Genomic DNA, 15,676 nt, shown 5'->3' with positions numbered 1-15,676 from the left:
TCATTGGCTTTTGAATGAAAGTCCATTTGCTTTTTTCTTTTGTTCCTTCTAAGACCCGGAAAGATAAAAGCAGATGAGAAACTGTGCACAGATTGTGGTGACAGCAAGACACAAGATCCTTGTCTCTCTCATGACAACCCCAAGATTGGTACAGCCGATTCTTGAGTTCAGATAATGAGTCAATCAGAATAGTTTATGTAGCTGTGATACTGAACAGAAGCTGGTTGCAAACACAATGTAAAAATTGACAAAAATTAATTAAACATAGTAACTAAGAAATTAGCCTCCTTGATGTATTGAAAGGGAAAAAAATCAAGTTAACACCTGTTTGACAGTCGGGTGCTTTGTCTTACATATCATGAAAGGCTTTGAATCAAAAGGGGAAGGAAGGCAGGGCTCTGTCGAGTGAGATGTAAGAGGCTGAATTAGCAACCACCTGTGGTCTAAAGCGTACTGCTAAATTCCTCTTTGTTTTTGAGTCTCCTGGACGTGGTAGTACCAAAAGGAAACGAGGTTTTAGCTTCGTGGTCATCTTCTGTGATGTTTTAGTGATAAGGATGCAAACTGCAGTGGACACTTTGTGTGTGGGAGAGAAGAAGCTCCTGCGGCCGCATCCTTCTGCTCCTGGGCTGCTGCCCTGAAGATGCTGTTGTGTTTAGGTTTCTCTGAGCTATCTGGGGCAGGCAGATGTTTAATCAAGTCTGTGCTTTCTGAATCTTTTCCCTAAAGTGGTTTTGCCATTGTTTCTCTTGCAATACAAATCTGGCCATCTCCTGGGTTGGGCTTTAACTCTTCCAGGAGCTGGCTCTCCAAAGGAACCACACACAGGTCTCTCCTTCAGGGCTTCTTCCAGCTCATTTTATCAGTCATATCTTTTTTTGTCTTCCTTCTAACCTCTGTGTTTGGTCTCTTTGTTTCTGAAAATAATTGGCCAAATGCACCTGTTTGCTTTGGGGCTGAGCCCAACACAGCACAAAGCACCTCAGCTGATGCTAATGAACACACCAAGGGTTTAAATTTTCCCCTGACTGGAGGTTACACTGAAAGTGCTGGTTTGCCTCTACATGTAAAGGCTCTAGTAGGTGGTGCCATGTGCTCTCAGTCCCAGCTTTGTCCTACTGTGGGATTGTCTTCCTACAACCTCCTGTGATGATCCTGATGGAGAAGCAAATCCTCCAAGCTGCAGAGATATTTGCTTGAATACATGAACTTGTGGATAAATATCTAATACAAGCCTGCCTGCTCACCAAGAGAGACCTGTGGTAGTGCTGTCCTCCTGCCTCTTGAATCATTTTGTGGCCTGATGTTTTCATGCATGCCAGTTTGCACCCAGCCTGGTGACCACTCCATAGTTCAGCCTTCTCCAGCTTCAAGGGCTAACCCCACATTAAGGTGGCTAAAACATCTGCTGAGAGTCCTTTGCTCTGATGGATACTGGTGCTTCATTTCATACGGGGAAACTAAGGCAGAAGAAACATGGAATGACTTTTCCCTACCTAACAAAAATAACCTGAATCAGAAATGTTTTGCGTTATACAGGAAGATATTACAGCAGTCACAAAAGAGGGAAACTTGCTTTTGAGCAGTTTTGAAGAGCCTGACTCCGGGGAATGCAGTCAGGACCAGCACCACGAGAGGCCTGGGGACTGGGAGACTGTGAATCGGTGAGTGCACTGTGTTCCTAATTTGCCTGATTTTTTGAGTGAAAACACTCAGGTCATTTAAGGGTAGATGTGTTGTTTAGGTCACCTGTCAAATAGGTAAAGACAAAGATACCAGAGTTTTGCTTCGGACCCGTCAAATTGCTGGGTGATTTCTGTCAAATAACTTTGACCTGCTCTGATTTTTTCCCCATTGATATGGTGAGGCTGTGGAGCAGACACAGAGTTCTCCCATGCAAGGCTCCTGGGTATTATTCAGACAAATGGAGATAGCAACAACTGCTTCACACAGGTGCCTTCATTGACAGTGATGATTTTATTAAAATTCTCTCTGAGATCTTCACAAGTCATACATACATGTCATGAACTTGGCTTCAGAAGACCTGAATGGATGATCTCTAGACCTTGTCCATCTCTACTTGTTCTCTGTTTGCAAATGATGTTCCAATCCTATCCTTTTTCTACACTCAAGGTTGCTTGGGCAGCTGCGTGAGATGGAGACTGCTTTTGATGGCTTCTGGGAGAAACATCAGTTAAAAATGGAGCAATATTTACAACTGTGGAAGTTTGAGCAAAGTTTTCAGGAGGTATGATCAGATGCACTTCTGTTGGCAGAAGGAAGAGTTGGAGACTAAAACGAGAGGAAAAAAGTTTTTATGCTTTTATTTTTAGTGTGTTTAATTTATGCTACTGTTCCTTGGCTCTGGCAGAGCTAGCTAACTGGGGGGAGACCACTGTGCTTCCTCATTCAGAGCTAATTTAGGTATCACTGCCCTGCAGTCGCATAGGTTTTGCTGATAGAGCATCTTCAAATTTAGAAATTAGTTCTTGGACACTAGTTTTATTATTGGATTTAGCAGTCTTGGCTAAAGTGTGATTAATTTTGGTCTGAGAATGATTTTCTGCCTGTGCTTTGTATCCTTTTGCAGCAGTCTTCTTCTTTATGTCTAGGTCAAGAATGCCATTGAATTTTTAATGGGTCAGCAAGCGGAGCTGCCCGACACTGGCGACAGTGTCCCCCAAGTAAAACAGAGGCTCAAGGACTTGGGTCATTTTGATGGTATGGCTCAGGTGAGATAATCTTTCACAGAAAGAAGCACTAATGAAATGTAAGAGGTACATTCTATATTTGTGGTAGGAGGGGTTTTTTTCTGAAATTACCTGGTTCTGGTGTAATTTGTTCGTAAGTGGCTGCACAAAAGGATTGATTTCACGTCTTAGCTCTGCGCAGCAACACTGTGATCACTCTGAAAGCCAGGAACAGGGTATTTAATTATCACAGTTAAAATAAATTGCTGAGCCACCATGAAAATCCAGAACAGATAAATGTCTGAACATAGGGGAGGCGTGGGAGTTAATGAGCTGGAAGAAGAATTATTTATATGTTAAATGCTTTAGCAGTGCTAATAGGCAGAGACTTGTTACCAGGCACATGGAGAAGCCAAAAAGTTGCTATCTTGACATATCTGCAATTTGAACATAACATATGGATGAAGACTAAGAGATGTATGGAAAAGAAGAATGAAGAGAGAGGGTTCACAGGAGCCAACTGAGAATGTGACCTCTGAAGGGATGTGCTTGGCAAATGGGCCAGGTCAGTGGAGAAATCCTGAGGGATCTGGACACAACCTGCAGAGGCTTCCTTGAAAATAAGAGTCCTAGGGGAAAGGTCTAACACTTTTTGGCCATTGGAAGAAATGTTTGTGGAGAGAGGGAGGAGGAACCAAAGGCCAGGCGGATAGGGTGAGACAGGGCAGCAGTGCCAGCACAAAGCCAACCCTGGAGGGGATGTAACATTACACTGACCAAGATGTGCAGACTGCATAATGTGTTCTTTGCATCAATACTGCAAAGGACATGGTTTGTTTTCACCATAAACCTTAACTGCTCAAATTCCCTTTCATGCTGATGAGCATAGTGTAGCTAAAATGGATATCAGCTGCATTTTTTTCAGAGTGCAGTTTCTGGAGTCGGCAGCAACACATTGTCAGCAGCCATTCACAGCATTGCTAGTTGGGTGAAATACTGTGTCCTTCTTCATCCTCCTTTTGGATAGCAAAAGTTTTTTTTCCCAGATGATGGGTGCCATTTATCCTGCATAAGCCACCCATTCTGGCTACTCCTAATGGCAGTCATCTCCATGGGTACCTGACATCTGGTAAGATGAGAAAGTGCATGTTGTTATATGAAGATATTTTGGCATTATTTCAGTAAGAGTGCAATCCATTCTCTTCCTTTCACTGAAGGATCTGATAGGGAAGGCTCAGGTGGTGATACTACACGGACACCAGCTAGCTGCAAATCATCACTACGCACTCAACTTGATCTGCCAGCAATGCAATGAGCTGCGGCACCATTCCGATGTCTTGTCTGATGAGATCAAAAGGAAGCAGATGCGACTGCAGAAGACCTTGGATCTTCACACCCACCTTCAGCAGGTAGAGTTCAGAGACACAGTGCTCTGAGAAGTAGATAGTTAGCTTCTCCATGGGTTTAGCATCTCTGCTTCTTAGCTGGAAGCACCTGTAATTTGCAGCTTTGCTGCAGCAGTTCATGGTAGGGGTTGTTCCCCAGGGGCTGGAGGAGTGCTTCGCCCCTGACTTAGCTGGTTAAGTTAGCAAGCAGTTATCTGCTAGCATTGTGAATAGTCAGCAGAAATAGGTGGGCATCTGCAGAGGGTGATTCAGAACACTAAAGTTGAGCTGCTGCTGTTGGTCATGCTTTTGTGCTGCATCCATGTATTTGACTTTTGAGGTTTTCCTACCCAGTGCAATAGAGGTAATGCTTTCGGATAAACTGCAGTCCTTTTTTAACTTAGCAATTTATTAAGAATGAACATAACTGACTGTAAAATAAGGTGACAGATTGGTAGATAGGCACAGCTGCTGTGTGCTAGCATGGAAGTGGAGTCATGTGGCTCCAACGCTCTTTGATATCTTAATCAGCATCAAAAATTCATTTAGGAAAATTCACGTTAATTAGGCCAGAAGGCACATGAGTGTAATATGCTTGAGGCCTTTAAGAGAGGCAGCAAAGTCTGACCCTGTTCTATTTCACTATTTTGGAGGACTAGGGAACTTATTATTTTTTATCTTTGTGCTCCACTTCAATATTGCATTAATCTGTGGGGACGGATGATTCCTCAGCAGCGTCTCAGTTGCAGGGCAGCGTCCTGTTCTGGGGTGCTTGCAGTCCTGGCTGCTGCTAGTGGTCTAACCCATGAGCTCTGCTGGAGCACACTGTGGTCCTGCTCTCCACGATCTCCCTTCCCAGCCCATCACACTGGAGCTCCTCTGTTGTTCTTGGCTGCAGCATCTTCTCAGTGTGAGTGCCAGCTGAACCCAAGGCTGGTGTTCAGCTAGTACCTGTGCATTTTAAAAGCAGATTTTTAAACTGCGATTTTAAATAATTTTATTTTATTTAAAAAACAAAACAAAGCAAAAACATGAATGCAATTACTTTGATCATTCCTCACAGTTCAGATTTGTGCTGAGTCAGGCATTTGTCTCAAGAAACCCTCCTGTCTCGTCATAAACTCTGTAGTGCCCCTTTCAGCTTTCTGAGTTGGATAAAGAAAGATTTGCTTATCATTTGTTTCAAGTATGCACTAAATAGTGCTTCTGTGCCAGTTATACTGCTGCTTTTATCCAGGTACAAGTGGGAGCACAACTTGGCTGGGTATGTTGAGGACTGCAGTCACCCTCCAGAAAAAATGTGGCCTTTCTGCTTTCTAATCAAGATGCAATAGCTGCTGAGCTCTTGAGGAGCTCTAATTATCCCCATGTTGAAGATACAGATCCAGTAAATGGTATTCCTCATGGGAACCTTGGTTCGGTTGGGATGATGCTGATGGTGTCACTCCCTGTGTTTGTACCGTGCTGTTTCCAGGCTCTGCAGTGCTGTGATGAAGGTGCTTACCTGCTCGCCAACCAGCAGATGGACAAGTGCCAGTCTAAAGAAGGCGCTCAGAAAGCTCTCCAGGACATAGAAAGATTTCTTGAAAGCTCTTCAGCCTACTTAAACTATGATCCCCAAGCCCTACACTATGATTTTGAGTCAGTCTTAACATCCGAATTGAAGGTAAGCAACCCCTCCTGTTCCTTGTTACACAAGTTAAAAGTGAGATCGGATTGCGTTGCAGTGTTGTCAGCTTTATAGTCCTCTGTTTTGGGTCAAAGTACAAAATAATGGTAGTTATTTGATCGCGGGAGTCTTTTTCACTCTTTGCAGTGCCAGATACAGTCGGTGCAGGTCAAGCTTGAAAACGTTCGAAGCATGTTTGAGAATCGTCAGTCTTGCTTCAAGAAACTGTTGGATAAGCACGTGCGACCTGTCCAGTTAGTAGCCCCTCGGCCAGAAAATCCACCAAGATCAAAATCACCATTATTCTCTCCTAAACATGGTAAAGTATTTTAAGTTTATGGTATTTTCAGATGATAATATTGCTTTGAGGCAGGAAGGGTGAGGCTAAGGATGATTTTGAGAAAGCAACTAGACCTCGATGGCTGACACAGAGTTGTTGTATGATGCTAAATGCATATGACATGATTTATTATCTTTCCAATTTTTGTGTCTAGCTCCCCATACCTGTGTGAAGAATGGGGCTGGTTGCTTGGTATTTATTTTCACTTCCTACTCAGTGAAAAAAAGAGATCTGTAAACAGCATATCCTTCCAGTTCTGTTTTACTGGCATCCTACTGGGCTGAAAAATGGTGAATTAGTACTAAAGGGAAAAAGGGTAAAGTTTATAAATTTGTTCTCTCTGTCAGTCTCCATAAGTGACTTGAGCTGGAACTGATAGAGAGTTAGACTGATGTTTGTAAAGGAGCTTGGAGAAATGAGGAGCTCAAATCTCGTGAACAGAAATGAGCTGGATGCTTTAACTCCCTTTGATTCCTTGAGAATGTCTTCCTTAAATCCCAATTGTGGAATAATTAATGCCCACAAAGGTACAAATTCTGGTTGAACTGAGATCACTGAGTGTTCTGCTTTGATTGTGATAATGGGGTCTGGCACAATGTAAGCTTTAAATTATAATATTAAAAATTCCATCCTTGGTAACCATGTATGTATCAGAATTAAAAAGTATTCCAAAGTAAAGTCCATGTATTTTAAACCAGGGACATGCTAAGTTATGTGGGAATATTAAATTCAGTGATGTGACTGTATAAAGCAATTAAACATTTGTGTTTTAACACAAAATTTTTACGATGAATTAATGAACGTTGGTTATAGTGAATTGTAGCAGGTGCCATGCAAACAGTACAAGTGGCTCCAATTCAAGGAGTGACTAATGTAAAAACTCAAGCTAGTGGAGGGAGGGGAATGAAGCTGAACACAGTGAGGGGAGCTCAGCTGCTCAAGATGCAGGCCAGTGAAGCAAATCCGAAAGTTCCTTTTCTCCAGGCTGATGCTGCTTTCACTGGATCACACTGCTCTCTGAATCCCTTTCCCTCAACCAGGAAAAAAGCTCAGTATTGCCCATTTTGCCTCATGTAACTTTTCCAGCTTTCTAGAAAGAGACAAGTGTTAAAGAGGAATTATTGTCTTAAAGAGTAGGGGTAAATGGGTGGCCACCTCCATGGGATGTTGTGACACCATCATCAATCAGTTGGATTTGTTTCATTCCTTTACGGGATGAATGTTTTTCTAGCAAAGGCTCAGTTACCTGCAAGCACAGGTGTCCTCCATTAATCCTTTTCCTGAAAGAGATGATCAAGTGTGTTGAAATGAGCACAGCCAGCAAGTGGGGAAAGACAAAAGGCTTCTCTTTGGGTAGATTGTGCCAAGAGAGCTTTTTAATAAGGCCTGCTTTTGACAGAAAGCATCCAAACGCAGCAGGCCTGCTGGCGTGATGTGCAATGTCAAAGCCACATGCTGGGCTCTGCTGGGAGAGCTCTGAGATGGATGAGTTTGTGGTATGGATTGAAACCAAACCACCTCTGAGTGCATTACTCTTGTCCTCTGTTCCTTTCTTTCGTCCGCCTCTCCCCTACTTATTTTTCTGTCTGAGGACGGATGCTTCCTCTTTAATCTTAGCCTTGGATTTGAAGCTTGTCTGATAAATGAGGTTCTAATTTTGAAACCACTCTTTTGGGGGGAAAAAAGAGTAAACCTCTCCCATCCTGAGCCATAAAGCATAGCAAGGTGTGTAGAAGTGGTATGGTGGAGCTGGAGGGCTGGAGTAAACTCACTCTCACAACAAAACACCAAGCTGCAGCCAGTGACCATCTCCCATCCAACTTCCCATCCATGTTCCCTTCATCCCAGCGGGAGTTTCCCAGTAGGACCACTGGGAAGTCCTCGTTTCTTCTGGTTCTTCCTGTCCATGATGGATCACACCCCATCCACTCTTCTGATCTGCTCCCCAGCATCCAGGTCCCTTTCCTTCCTCATTCGGGCTGTCAACAAGAGGAGGTTTAAGGCGTGTGTGTAATAATCTGTAATGGTCTGATAATATGTAATAACTTAAGCAGCCCCATCTGAAGATGGGGTCCCTGCTCTCTGTGTGGGTTTGCACTTTTCTGCATTTATTTTGTTCCTTACATCTTCTGTGTTGCAAAAGTAGCTCTTTCGGTGTCAGCACTGTTCAAAACTTTGATCTAGACACGGCTGCTGTTGCGTTCATCTGTGTTGCAATACCTTTTACACCCTAATGGAAAGATAGTTCATTAGTCTTCTTTTTTTATTACAACTTGTAATTATTTACTGACATGATCAATAAATTCTTTCAAGGTGTAGGAATGGTTTATACCAGCTGAGCATCTTGCCCTGTGTTCCTAAAAGGACTTTAAAATTGTGTCCCACTAGGTGATATTCCTTTTGGTAGTTTATTTGATTTAATTGTTTTCTGTCACTTGCACAGGCTTCAAAGACTTTATTAGCTTTTGATTAGAGTATTCACTTAATGAACTTTCTTTTTTTCGGATTACTTTATGGCCTTTATGACCATTAGTGTGACTTGTGTTATTTGACATTCAGTATTGTTGTTTGAGATACACTTTATTTTGTCGGTTTGCTTGTAGCATTAGCTACCAAAATATTAATTCTTAAAATATATCCCATTTTTCTTTGTGACTCATTAGTTTCTGTCTGAACCATCTCCTTCACTATAGATGTACGTTATGTAATTATGGTTTTTTCTACCCAAGGTGTGGATTTTAATTCCAGTTTGAAATTTTCATTTGATCTCTCTCTCCCCGGGAAGAAAACATCAAGAAAGACTCCAAGTTCTCGCAAGGTAAAAATGATTCATGAAATCTGAATGAATTTTATACACTGAAAAAATGAAACCCTTCTAAAATTGATTGTACTTCACCTTTGGATTTCAGGATGCTATTTTTTCCTTTTTTTTAATAAAATAGTCTTTCATATGCCTACGTTTTAGTTGGATTAGTCCAGCACCTGAGATCTATCTTGGATTGTTTTTGCAAGTCACAGGAATCAATTTCCTGCATGTTATTCCCCGAGCTTGTTCTTTGCATAACAGTGATGTGTATTAGGAAAACTCCACATCTACAGATATTTCCCTTGTGGAAACTCTTCTCTAGTCTCTACACTAATGAAACATGTTACCAGTGTTTCCAGATTTTATGTGGCAGAGTAATTTCTGGGAATATCTGTCTGCCCGTTATATGCTCTACCCTTTTAAAGCTTTGAGTCGCAAAGGATTTCTGAAATGGAAGTGTGCTTTATCCTTTCCGTGCCGACACCTGGGGCTGGGCTGGTCCTGCCTCTGCAGTGACCTCCAGGCAGCTCTTCCCAGTGCATCCCATTTCTCTTCCAGATCGAAGTCATGCACGACTATCAGGAAAAACGGAATTCCTTGCAATATTTTATATCGGACAGTGATGACAACTTAGATATACTGAAAGGGTAAGCTTTCACTCTGTGTACTTTACTGAAAATGATGTTTATTGCTGACCAGTCCTCACCCCACCTTCGTGTTCCTCCAGCCTGACCTGGGTGCCATCTCTTGTGCTTTTGCCTGTTTTATCATCCCTGTGTTGGCTGTTAATGAGACTTCACTGGCTTTGGGCTTGTTGAACTGCACTGATTGCCTGTGGATTTTTTACAGACATAAAAATAACATGTTTTTTTTTTTTTTTAACTATTATTTTAGCCATGTCATAAATGAGCTTATAGAAACGGAGAGAGTGTATGTAGAAGAACTCTTCACTGTTTTGACGGTGAGTGACTTCTTCAGGTTGTTCATTACTGTTCCCTGGTGACTTGTACAAAAGGGCACTTGCCACTCTGTCAAACTAAGCAAAAATGTGATGGGACAGGTTGCTACCGAACTTCAGATCCCAAGCTAGTCATAAGTTTTCAGGTCTTCTCCCTTGCTTTTCTTCCTTGGAGGCATCTGCAGGAACAGTTGGTGTCAGGATGAGCTTTTCATCTAGAATGAGAGAGAAGCCTTCTGTTTGTACACAAAAGCACTAGTAATTAGTTTTATCAGTGCCTGGAAAAATGTACAAAAACCTGTTGTTTTTAACTGTTCCCTAATTCCTTTTACCTTTTGGAGACAAAAGAAAGAAGCTTGTGATTTATCCTGAGGAGAATTCCGTCTCAATACTGCAAAGCTCGTGAACATATAAAGCACATTTGTTTAGGAAACAGATTTTAATTTCTCATGCTGCCATTTTAGACACTTCTACTTTATTCCAAAATAATTCTTACTGATGACTGAAACACGTTGGCTGTTAAATATTAATAGCTCTCCCCCTTGCATTTCTCTCACCCAGGAGCAAGCAGGACATAAATCTGTTGGACCACAAGTAGTTACACATAATTGCCCTGCACTGATTGTTGGGTTTTTTTTGTTGTTAAACCATGCTCTACATGATAAAGCAGTTGTCAGGTGTGCAGATTTATTACTGTGCTTATCAAGTCTAGATAGAGAAAAATGGACAGATAGACTTAAGTTTTCTGAAAATAGTATTTCCTTTAAAGAGGGAAACCTGCTTGCAGTGGTTAAATATAAATGGCTAATTTTCCAGATACTTATCTTCTACTGCATCAGCTACAAAATGCCTGCTTGGTATAAGAATACTGATGGCAACCATAGTGAGTATGAGAGATTAATTTGGAAAGCCAAAGAAGATCCACTGTACATACTGAATACATTTTTGCAAATATTTTTGCTACTCGTATCGAAAGGACCTTGGTTCTGTGCAATGCCGGGTGACTAGCGTGGCCAGCCTGAGCTGTGGCTGGTGGCCTTCTTGATGTCTTGTTTGTATTGATGGTACTGAGCTGTGGCTGTGCCTTCTCCCTACCCCACAGTTAGGATGTTTACTACATCTGGTGAATGTTTTTGGATTGGTGCAGTGATATGATGTTACTGAGGGCAGCTTTACACTGTTTCCTAGTTCCACCCAACAGTTTGTAGTGCAGCGATGTCCCTTCCAGCTCTTCCATGGTTTGGGAGGCTGTGATTTCAAGTGGAGCCACAGAGGATGGAAAATCTGAGACATCGAGGAGAGTGAGATGCTGGTGCTCATTGAGTCTCATATAAGAGCAAGAAGCCCATTGATTTTGGTATTTGATCTCAAGCTGTCTCTGTTTTGTAACAAGTCACGCCATGCACCAATTCTCCTGAGGTTGTGTGTGACTGCATACCCCATACAAACACATCATTCCTGTGTCCCATGGTCATATAACCCAGACAAGTTTTTCTCTGGGACCTCTCCCACAGTCAGGTCATAGTGAGGAGAACATGGCTGTGATTTGCCTTTGGTGAACAGAGAGCATCTCCGCAGTGCTGGCCAGCCCCACGGGAGCCATCCCAAGCCATCTGCTGCTGGACCACAACCACCGTATGCCCAGGGACTGAAAGACAAGGGTTTCGGGAACAAACATAAATAAATAAAAGGGATATTGTCCTTCGAAATGAAGCAGATTGTACTGAAAGTCAATTCATGACCCTTTTTCATCTGCCTTTGAGGAAATGCTAAGCCAAAGCTCTACCAACTGAGTGATGAGCCCCTTTTGCATCCCGCAGGGCTACAGAGCTGAGATGGACAACCCCGCCATGCTCATCCTCATGCCTCCTGTGCTCAGGAACAGGAAGGATGTCCTCTTTGGAAACATGCCTGAGATATACGACTTCCACAATAAGTATGATCCTGGCTCTATTTCCCCTTTTCATCAGACTGATTTCCTGTAATGAATAAATACCAAAGCCATGCCATGCTCACCTCTGCATTTTGTCTTTTCTCCCATCTCTTGTAGAATTTTCCTGCATAGTCTGGAAAGCTGTCTGGGAGCACCCGAGAGAGTGGGATTTTGTTTCCTCGACAGGGTGGGTGACTCATTTTCACATATAAAGTAGATATGAAGGGCCAATGTTTCTCCAGATTTGTCACACTCTACAACATCTCAGTTATGTCAGTTGAGTAAGACGCTTCCGATATGCAACACCAAGAGCAAGGCAGGGAGCGCAGGTGCAGGACCAGCAGCAGATGGGGGAGAGCAGCAGTTACGACTACACTGTGGTCTGCTGTGATTACCAGCAGTGGTTCTTTTACCCAAATACTGCGTCTTATAGATATTACAGTTAGCAATAGAGATAAAAGCAAATTTATGGTTTGGGTATCCACCTTATTTGGCTGCCCAGCAGGTTTGCATGCATGTGTGCGATTTGTTTTTTGTCTTCCCTTACAGCGAGAGGATTTCCAGATGTATGAGAAATACTGCCAGAACAAGCCCCGGTCGGAGTCCCTGTGGAGGCAATGCTCCGAGAGCACCTTCTTCCAGGTGAGCGGGTTGTCCCTGCCAAGGCAGGCGTCATCCTGGGACACTCTTATCCTAAACACCCTCCTCAGGACCCTATGATTTTGCAGTATATTCTGTTTACCATTGCATGGAAGCCTTACAAAAATAGCAGTTGGAGTTTCTTGTACACACAGGGTTTAAGGCAGGTTTATTCTCTCTATCATTCTACACGTTTTTATAAAATTTCTGTAGCTATAGGAGCTATATGACATTTTTATATGAAATCTTCAAAGTCATCAAACTATACTAGTCGTACTGTTGGAATATCTGCTTATAGTTGGTGCAGAACTTACTTAATCTAAATGCTTTGTTCCAGGAATGCCAAAGAAAATTAGAGCATAAACTTGGACTGGATTCCTATTTGCTCAAACCAGTGCAGCGCCTGACAAAATACCAGTTACTTCTGAAGGTATTTCATATTCTGCTTTGAAAGGACATCGGGACATAGATATGTTTTCCATTTTGTTTTATTTTTCAGGTGGAGTTTACCTGTAAATCAGCACCAAGTCTTAGACTACATGTGGCTTATCTTGGCCCTTCTTAGTGACTTGCAGTGAGGATGAAAATTCACACACCTGAAAAAGGAACAAGAGCTTTTTAACAAGCCATTTTTATGGGAAGAAAGAATGAATCTGATCAGGGATGCAAAAAGACAGAAGCAGTTCTAAGAAAACTGAACCAGAGATGATCATAAGAGTATGATTAGTGAAATATATTATATTGATGCATCTCTTTTTCTCAGGTTGTTATAGTGCCTGTAATCTTTAATGCATTTATCCTTGTGTCCCCTCTCTGAGGCAGGGCAGTGCTGTTACTCCTGATTTACAGGGGACTGGGGTGGTGGCTTCTGAACCCACTTTCCAGCTTCTTGAATGAGGGATGAGAACACAAGAAGCTGTAAGTGGGCAGAGGAGATCTGAAATGAAAGTATTTTTATATCAGGGGTATAATTCCCAACTCTGTCTTCTACTTATTGACTTGAAGGCTCTGGATTTGGTAAAATCTGTTCCTTGTGTCTGCCAGTCTGAAGACAATCTGCTGCAACCTTATTTGAAAGCCTATATTACGTATTGGCAGCTGATGGAAAACCTGAGCCTTATTTCCCATTTCTTACCAAGCAGAAAAACACAACACAAAGAATTCAGATGGGTGTTATGCCGTTCTACAACCTAGCACCCTCCTTAAGGAAACAGAGAAAAAAATGGGCCATGCTTCAGAGATTTGTTCCACACCTTATGCTGACTATGGTTTAGAGCGAGTCTTTCTTCCAGTGACATATGAAAAAAACAAAACCAAAAAGGGACAAAAACCACCTCAGGCAGTATAGATTGCTCTTGGGCATTGGAAGCTTTGGGTGTGATGGAAAAGTCTGCTTTGTTCAAGTGCAAACACCTGCTCTTCCACTTCTATTTTCAGGAGCTGCTAAAGTACAGCACGAGCTGTGATGGAGTTCAGGAACTTCAAGAAGCTTTAGTTGCAATGCTGGATTTGCTAAAGTCGGTCAATGACTCTATGCATCAGATTTCAATAACAGGATATGATGTGAGTAGATTTGGGTAATCAGAGATCTTGCACAAGTTCAGATAATGCACTAGGAATGGATGGCACCCCAGAGTGTATGATCTGAAAACTATACTAGAACAGCTACGAAGTGAATGAGATCAGGAAGCTCTTACAGGTGACAATCTTCCATCTGATTCAGGATTTTGGAAGATATCTACATACAAAGAACGTATCCAAAGTCGCCCACACTTGCCACCTTGTGGTTCTTGAGAGTATTTTTCCAACATGCACCTTGGTTCTCTCATGGCTCACCTTGTAATTCACCTGGGGTGTCTTTGTAGAATTTCTCATTCAATATTTAACTAAATGCTCTGTGAGTAATTTTGATCCTTGCCCATTGAAGCAGTCAAGGGTGGGTGAGAGGATGGCTTTCTAAGCTTCTGGTACCAATTCTGGTCTCCCTGAGAAGTCCATCCTCCACGACCTCAGTTCAGGCTCCATCACCAATCGTTGATTGGACAGTCCTCCTACATTTTAATGGATGTCTTTTTCTTTCTTTTTTTATTTGCCATACTCTCACCAGGGTGACTTGAGTGAGCTGGGGAAAGTATTGATGCAAGGATCCTTCAGTGTTTGGACAGGACACCGAAAAGGTCCAACAAAAATGAAGGATCTTGCACGGTTCAAGCCAATGCAGAGGCATCTGTTCCTGTATGAGAAAGCCTTGGTCTTCTGCAAGAAGCGAGACGAGCATGGAGATGGATATGACAAAACCTCATCTTACAGTTTCAAGCATTTTTTGAAAGTAAGGACTTTTTGGTTGACGCTGTTGCCAATAACTCTGCAGACCCAGAGTGTGTTCTTCCTCTAACACACTGGCTCGTTTTCTGCTATTAAGGGCTGCTATTTCTGCTATTAAGGGCTGCTATTAAGGTACTTCATATGGAAGTACCATGCTCATGAAAGTCTGTTGGTTGTAATAAGCTGTGAGGAGCCCCCGAGCTGACGGAGCAGCTGGGAGAGCCGATGAACTCAGAGTCACATATGTGGTGGCATCTGCCAGTGAAGTGGTGCTACAGGCAAGTTTCAGGGATGAGAACATGTCTTCCCTTCTCCTCTAGTCCACTTCTCAGGAGCAGGGGCGAGGACATGAAACTGGGGGTCCCTTCGCATCTTCCCCAACCTGCCTGGGAGAGCAAGGAAACTCCTCAAGCCCCTGATCCCCAGGGAGCTCCCTTGGGCTGGGGTCTGTCTGGTGCACAGCCCAAAGGAGCCTGGCTGCTCCTGAGCACTGTTTCCCAGCCAGGAGGATGCAAAGATAATTCTCCCTCTCTCATTGCGTTTCTTCTTTGGCAGGCTCTAACAGCAGCTAAAAGTACAATGATCAGATGAAGAGAATAGCCTATGGCAATCTATGAGGGACATAAACAACTGTCCCAAGCCTATAAATGCCAACTATTATCAATAAAAGTCCCAAACTGCTCCTCTGAAAGAGACCTTATGGCGTGCTGCATGTGATGAGCACTTCTAACATCAGCATTTTGTCTCAGTACACTGCCTTGGTATTTTTTGATAAAACCCCAGTATGGGTATATCTTAGAATGGAAAAAAGTTTAAAAAAGGCACTTGGAGGCAGAGCCTTCAGGCCCAGGTGCTGCAGGTTCCTGATCTCAGCACAGTCTGAGGAGGGAGATGCCATCAGTAGTCAGAAAACCATGTAATAGTACATAAG

General features: G+C 42.7%; 1 protein-coding gene across 2 annotated transcripts in view; it reads left to right on the top strand.

The window, feature by feature from the left end:
• Positions 1–15,676, top strand: part of MCF2 (MCF.2 cell line derived transforming sequence) — a 57,798-nt gene that overhangs the window by 29,709 nt on the left and 12,413 nt on the right. For both annotated transcript variants that reach the window (XM_065846606.2, XM_071813571.1), the window contains 15 exons: positions 1,540–1,664; positions 2,134–2,248; positions 2,613–2,732; positions 3,908–4,099; positions 5,550–5,741; positions 5,892–6,063; positions 8,814–8,902; positions 9,449–9,537; positions 9,785–9,851; positions 11,669–11,784; positions 11,899–11,968; positions 12,331–12,423; positions 12,758–12,850; positions 13,858–13,983; positions 14,528–14,749. In XM_065846606.2, coding sequence (XP_065702678.1) covers positions 1,540–1,664; positions 2,134–2,248; positions 2,613–2,732; positions 3,908–4,099; positions 5,550–5,741; positions 5,892–6,063; positions 8,814–8,902; positions 9,449–9,537; positions 9,785–9,851; positions 11,669–11,784; positions 11,899–11,968; positions 12,331–12,423; positions 12,758–12,850; positions 13,858–13,983; positions 14,528–14,749 — 1,881 coding nt within the window. The remainder of the gene's footprint in view (positions 1–1,539; positions 1,665–2,133; positions 2,249–2,612; positions 2,733–3,907; positions 4,100–5,549; positions 5,742–5,891; positions 6,064–8,813; positions 8,903–9,448; positions 9,538–9,784; positions 9,852–11,668; positions 11,785–11,898; positions 11,969–12,330; positions 12,424–12,757; positions 12,851–13,857; positions 13,984–14,527; positions 14,750–15,676) is intronic.

The sequence above is a fragment of the Patagioenas fasciata genome, chromosome 11 (genome assembly GCF_037038585.1).
Source record: "Patagioenas fasciata isolate bPatFas1 chromosome 11, bPatFas1.hap1, whole genome shotgun sequence".
Lineage (NCBI taxonomy): Eukaryota > Metazoa > Chordata > Aves > Columbiformes > Columbidae > Patagioenas > Patagioenas fasciata.
This window is presented reverse-complemented; position numbering and strand designations above follow the sequence as displayed.